General features: G+C 39.6%; 1 protein-coding gene across 2 annotated transcripts in view; it reads left to right on the top strand.

The window, feature by feature from the left end:
- LOC101858624 (ELKS/Rab6-interacting/CAST family member 1) overlaps window positions 1-6,911 on the top strand; it is a 178,013-nt gene that overhangs the window by 13,599 nt on the left and 157,503 nt on the right. For both annotated transcript variants that reach the window (XM_005096891.3, XM_005096892.2), the window contains exons 3-4: window positions 3,171-3,430; window positions 4,648-4,803. In XM_005096891.3, the coding sequence (XP_005096948.1) occupies window positions 3,171-3,430; window positions 4,648-4,803 (416 nt within the window). The remainder of the gene's footprint in view (window positions 1-3,170; window positions 3,431-4,647; window positions 4,804-6,911) is intronic.

Below are 6,911 nucleotides of genomic sequence, written 5' to 3'. Positions count from 1 at the left end.
ACAATTTATATATATATTATATAGATGGGTCATTAAGGGCTGGTGGGGCACCTAGAAATCGTGTCCTTGGATCAAATTGTATAAATTGGGTTTATTACATATTATAGTTCCTGGATATTTCCTGAACAATATCCAGAAACGTATGTAAGCCTTGCTACACCCTAATGCAGTGCTTTTATGTCAGGTCTTTCGGCGAAAGCACATGCTGTCTAGCCTTTTCTTACCTGTATCGGGTGTTTTCTCACAATTCCATTTTTTTACATATTATCCATTTTTCTGCTCTGTTTCTTATTCAGTTTTAATGTAAGTTTCACAGGATACCAGCAACACCTAGTTCTAAATTTTGGCCAGTTGAATTTTTGATTAATGTAGTAGTTTTTGATTTATGGGCTTAGAAAGCATGAATTTTCCATTTTTTTCACTTTTTTTGCAACATCTCAATTGTAAATGTCATAAAATAAAAACTAAAGCATATATCAAAAATTCAACAAGCTAAATTTAAGAGCTACATGTGTACTGCTGGCACGCCAAATTAGAAGTGAATCGGTTAATAAATAAGGAAATAAAATGGGATTGAAAAAGGTATACACAATTCAATATGGCCGCTGTTTCCATAGCAACCGATTTGCAATATACTTTTTTGAACTATTGATTTAAAATCCCCACCCCAATAACACACGATGTCCCACAGCAAATATCGGCATTCTAGCCCTTGTAGTAGCCAAAAAAGACCTCAGGTGCCCCACCAGTCCTTAAAACAATTTCACATTTTTTAAATTCGTGATTCCAGACCTCATTCCATGGATACTAATATGAAATATTGTTTAAAATTGCCATTAACTATGTTTATGAACAGGGTAAAACGTTCCTTGACCTAAAATGTGGTTTTCAAAACTGCCAAAGTCATAGAAATGTAACAGCTCTTTAGTAAATCTTGCTCGAAAGGCAAAAATTTGAAGATCCGCAACACTTATAAGTTTTTAAAAACATTCTTAGGGATAAAAGTCATCGTTCCAGGGATTAGATATTTCACAGTTGTACAGAGTATTGGACAGCTATATGGAATTCCCAAACATCTTGGTGGCCATCCTAGTATTATATTTAGCATTGACTTTTTATCTCCATATTTCCTTTAACCCATTTCAAACTTCTCTTCTGTCAACCAGCATTTCACATACATGAATGTTCCCTAGATCTAGATTAATTTTCTTTGAGATTTTGCGAGTCAAGACTCCCTTCCTGTTCCTTTATATCACATGAGACAGCGGAGCTTATGCAAAGTACGATTGAAAGATACGGGGGCCAAGTTCAACCCAACATGGTGAGTATTTGAGCATACATGTCCCTCCTGATACCGGGGTCTATAACGACTTATTATACAGAAATCAGATACACTATCCTTTCGTTAGGAAACCTGCCACTGTTACATTTCAATGGTAAGACAAACCATAATATGAGCTCTACCCAGTTAGTGGTCGTCAGGGTAATGATGTATAGAATTCCTTCCTGTTAGTTTCCCTCCTGTTACCCGGGTTTTGGTAACAGGATAGAATAAAAAGTAACAGGAGATAAGGGAATGTGTTCAATAGCTTAACTGACCATAGTTTGGGGTAGAATGTGAGGTAGTCCGCGCTTAATTGAGTAAATGAAAGAGATTAAAACTAATGGTACGTTTGTGGTTTTTTAACAGAACGCTTGAATTGTAATTTTTATCTTTGAGTAACAGGATGGAATTGAGAGTAACAGGAGAGAATAGAAGATATCAGGAAGGAGAGGCACGTGTCAAATAACTAAACTGACCAAAGTTCGGGTTGAAAGTGGGTCATTTATGCACCAACAATACAGAATAGTTATTATATGAAAGATGTGTCTGTACTTTTTCCACAAAGCCCCTGTATTGTTATTCTATAATTTAAGTAAAAGAATGAAATTGAGAGCAATAGCAAGGGAACAACAGAATAAAATGAAAAACTGAATCGTTCCATTTTTCCTACATCGGTGATAATAATAATCCAACATACTTTTGTTCTACCAAATTTTAGAACCTTCTATGACCATGAATGCTATCCATGAGTTCAAAGTTATCGTGATATTGCGGGTTCAGGGGTTTCGAGCATCTGCTCGGTCCAACATTTTGCTCTTGAGAAAGACACTCTACACGAATTTCCCATTTGACTCCGTCCTTTCGGAGATGGACGTTTACCTCGGAAGCCCCACCTCTGAAATAACCTTTATCTAATAAGGCTTTAAACCTGTACCATTTTCACCATTTTCACCAAAGAGTTCTTAAAATGTAGGTCTGGATTTAGATCGTTTTTTTAGTTGCAGATGTAGAAGTGCTTTTCGCGTTGTTGCAGAGAGGTGCTGAAATAGGATATAGGAATCTTCTTCGCAAAAAAATATGTCAAACAAGCAATCAGCTTAGCTTAGTTGACTTCAGCACTAAGTCACTTAATGCTACATCTAGATTAATTTGTAGGAAGAGCAGGCCCTATTGATAGTTGATTTCTCAAACAGAACTTTTAATCAACGTTAAATTTCTGTTTTCCCCCAGAGGCAAAGCTGGCTCCTGCAGAAAAAGAATGTTATAAATGAGAGACAGAGAGAGGCGAAACAAGAACCCAGTGAAAAGACTGCACGACATGCAGTATGAAAAGCAGAACTGTATCAAAGACAAAGAACAAAGGGAAAGGCAACCTGTCGTTCGTATGAGTTCAAGAGACCACAGGGCACCATGGAATGGAGAAAAACGAAGAAAGACACAAATCTGAAGAAGAAATTGAACAGTGCCAATGACAAAACAATGGATGCCCCATCCTCAAGTGTGTTTTTTTTCTAGACTAAAATGTAGGTTTGCAATGAGAGCATTGCAGAGAAAAAAAAAATTAAAGTTGAAAATGAAAACCTTGTCTGAGCGTGCAAAATAGGAAAAAGGACACGTTACGGATTCCGGACTCGTCTCGTAGTCTTAGAGAAATATTTATATATTATATATTATATATATTATGTATATATATATATATATATATATGTGTGTGTGTGTGCGTGTGCGTGTGGGTGTGTGTGTATTTGTGGGTGCGCGTGTGTGTGTTTGTGTGTATGTGTGTGTGTTTGTGTGTGTATGTGTGTGTGTGTGTACATGTATCATAATATTATTACGGTATTTTCAGATGATACGCCCGAAGATCTAGCAAAGAATGAATCACCAGAATCAGTGCTTGCATCTTCGTCTTGTCTAAGGAATGATTCCTTGGAAACTGCCCTGGATTCACTGGAGCTGTCAACAGCGAGTAGTGGAGCTCCTGAGATAATAGCCACTGAGACACACACAACTATCGATCAACAAGGCGGGAAGGAGGAGAAGAAGGAGAGAGAAGCAGATAGCATCTCTCTTACAGCGAGTATCGTCAACGAGGAGGAGGAAATTAAAGTAAGAGCTGGGAAACTTGTAAAAAAGGGACATTTATGATGTAAGACGATTTTTAAAAATCCCCTTAACTATGCCCCCCCCCCTCTCTCTCTCTCTCTCTCTCTCTCTCACGCACACACACTCTCGCTCTCTCTTGCTCTCTCTCTCTCTATCTATTTATCTATCTATCTATCTATCTTATCTATCTATCTATCTATCTTCCTATCTATCTATGTGTGTGTGTGTGTGTCTGTGTGTATGTGTGTGTTTATGTGTGTGTGTGTGTGTGTGTGTGTGCGTGTGTGTGTGTGTGAGTGAGTGTGTGTGTGCGAAAGTGTGTGAGTTCTTTTGTTTTTCTAAGCAATCATTATCTTTACATTCTTTTGCAATGTCATTATTCTCTCTGTTTACCTTCCTGATAGCCCTTTCCACTTCTTTGTCCCTGCCTTTAAGTACAATTATTGTGTGGACGTTCTTTTGTTTACTTCTAACACACAAACTGATAATCTTTGGCATTAAGTATTAGCACCATTCTTTTCTTTCAGACGTGTTTTACCAATTGTAATGTTGTAGTTATTGCCCTTATTATCCGCACAATACAGCATTAACTACGGCTTGAAAAGTAGACCATTTACCACGTCACGCACGAACTTGATTTTTATCTAGGCAGGCTTTTTAATTGAGGGTACTGGGTCAAACAGAAAAGGTTTTCAGCCCTCCTCCTCACTGAATTGATTGTCTTGATAAAGGTGTAAAAACCATTAGCAATTACACCACAACATAGTCCCAATTTGACAGTACCTGCTCTTTGAGGAAGAGGAGAGGCCCTTTCAACAGGTAGGAATGGGGATCCAGGCGTACACAGGGTTGAAGCAGTCCACCCTCTAATTGACTCAATATTGTGTTTTGGGGGCATGCAGCATTAACAATCTCGCTAGGACAAGTGCTCTCAATCAGAGAAAAAACTGCACTGCCAGAGGGATTTGAGATTCCAGAGAGGGCAAAGTCGAAGCAGCCTGTCTCCAAAATGGACTGGTGTGTGTCTTTGAAGGCGCAATTATTTTACAGATGAGATTTGTTGGGATATGTTAGGCTCTAGAGAAGAGACGGAGCCCGTACTGCCGAAGGACGTTGAAGAGATCCGCGAGTACTCAAGGTTGAAACAGCCTGTCTACCAAATTGTCTAGGTTATGTTGTTGGGGCTTAAAGCATGTGCAATTACAATGACCATTTGACAGAATCTAGACTCTGAGGAAGATCATGAGCTCGCACTGCCCGATGGAGTGGAGAAGATTCCCGAGTACACGGATGTCCTCAAAGAAGACATGTACAGCTTTCAGATAGACGAGCCAGAGCTCTCCAGATTCCCAGACCTCGATCGCCTCTTCAGCGAGGTGAGTCCCACAATCCTGTTTGAGAACATAACAAAGTAAATTATAGCTATACCTTGCACCCCCTTCCTTCTCGGCGATTTGTTTCTTTTGTGTTTGACAGCCGGGGTCACCAAAATGGTCACGGTGAGATTGAAGTTATGTCTCTTAGGAACAGGAACCTGTATGCCGATATCGATGTGATGCGTGCAGGCGTGCCGACAGGATTGGGAAGGGGAGGTAAGCTTTACTTTCACCGATCTCTGTTTTAGTGCAGTTTGGTATTGAACTCCTTTATAGGTATCGAAATCGATTTCAAATTACACTCTAATAAAAAAAACATTTAAAAAAACACATTTTTAACGAAGATGTTGGGATTCCAGTTCAGGAAAGCGTATAGTTATTGGAGAGAATACTTCTATTCCGTCGCCCTCAGCAAGAGTTAACATTAATGGAAAGGCCCGTTACATTACCAAATTATGTCTAGTTGATCTCAAATCATCTACTCTTAAGTAACAATTATGAAGATCTAATACTGCTTTTGGTTTCTCTTTCATACACAATACCACCGACTACTACGGTTTTATTAGTTAAGAGAAACGTTCTTGAACGTTTGGGGAGGGGGGGTTAAGGCTGTCCGCTTTCTTTTTTAACTGAAGCTGTTTTAGGCCTCTCATCTACCCAATTTAGATCCTTTAGGAAGCAGGCTTCGATGTTGCCGAGAGGGACGCAACGTCCCGGCACAAAGGCCTAGATACCCGGTATTACTTTTCTTCACAAGCGATTTAAACTTGGGTCTACTGCATGGGACGGCCAGAGTCAACAAATTATCTTTTGGCTCGCACTGTACCCGATTTCGAGATCGAAATATTTTAGGTCAGGCCATTTAAGTTTCACTTTCTTCGCCGTGAAACAATAGGTTTTCTTGCAGCCTTCACCATTACAACCCAGCTGAATAAAAAGCAAATAAAAAATGTAAGTAAAGTGTTAATGCCGTGATTTACGAAAATTACATTTGAGAGACTTTTATGAAAAGCCAAATGATGGAAACTATTTCTATATCCGAACTTGATCAATTAAACAGCTAAATTAATTTCATACATTAGTAAAAATGATTATTTGTGAAGCCACTATGTGCCCAGTTTGCTGGTCTTTACTTTCGCAAATATTGATGACGAGGCAGTCCGAGCAGATCAGCCGGCAAGAAGACTTATTGTCGAAAATGTGTTAAGAGCCGACTGTTCTTCATGGTAGTATCTAAATGTTACAATCGTCTCTAATAATGTTCCGCAAATTTTTGGACAGCTAGGCTTGCTTTGTAAGAACATACTGTGGGATCAATTTTGTAGCTTTTCTAATATGCTTTGCTCTTGAATTTATTTGAAATCGATGGCATCGTAGTGAACACAATAAAAGAAACTTACATTTTTTTAAAGCTGTAAAAAAGCCAAATGTGAAGTGATGGCCATGATCTCTGCAGTCACAGGTGAATAGCTGTGTAAGTACACACACTCACACACAATATCTGTTAGTTATTTCCACAGGCGCTTTTCACTACATTTCAGGATGATACGTAGCCCTTTCCAAGCGAACACCCTGCGATGTTTGCAATAACTTTTCAATTTTTCACTACAAGATGCCTCAACTTAGAGAGCGGATGGCAATTTTGCCTTGGTCTATTTCAAGGCGGAAGATCTGTCCTAGAAACAGTAAAGCGGCTGAATTGCCGTGCCTCAATTTTTAAATACATTTTCCAAGATTTCATTACGTTGTGAATTCAGGGTTGGACAGAGAATAGGACAGTCTCATTTCCCCAGCCCTGCTCAAGACAGATACATCGTACTGGCGAATCTACGGTATTCGTATCCTGCAGCAGTAACGGACTCGGTTGGGAATTGAAACAACATCAAGCCCTGGGTCAATCTTGACGGGAGGGTCTTGTACTTTCTCGTGAAGAGTATAGTTCTGGGGTAGCCCTGGCACAGCTCTGGTCATCCGAGCAATGTGTCCACTTGTTGGGCTCGATGGCGGGCGGGGAGCCCCGGAGTTGAACCACCTAAAAAACTATCATGGATTCCTCATCACTTAAAACTCCCAACGTTGTCAAAAAGTCTCGGCTCGCGGAAGCGGGT

Source organism: Aplysia californica, unplaced genomic scaffold (assembly GCF_000002075.1).
Source record: "Aplysia californica isolate F4 #8 unplaced genomic scaffold, AplCal3.0 scaffold00141, whole genome shotgun sequence".
In the NCBI taxonomy this organism is placed as follows: domain Eukaryota; kingdom Metazoa; phylum Mollusca; class Gastropoda; order Aplysiida; family Aplysiidae; genus Aplysia; species Aplysia californica.
Note: the sequence above shows the minus strand (reverse complement) of the source record. Positions and strands in the feature narration are given on the sequence as shown.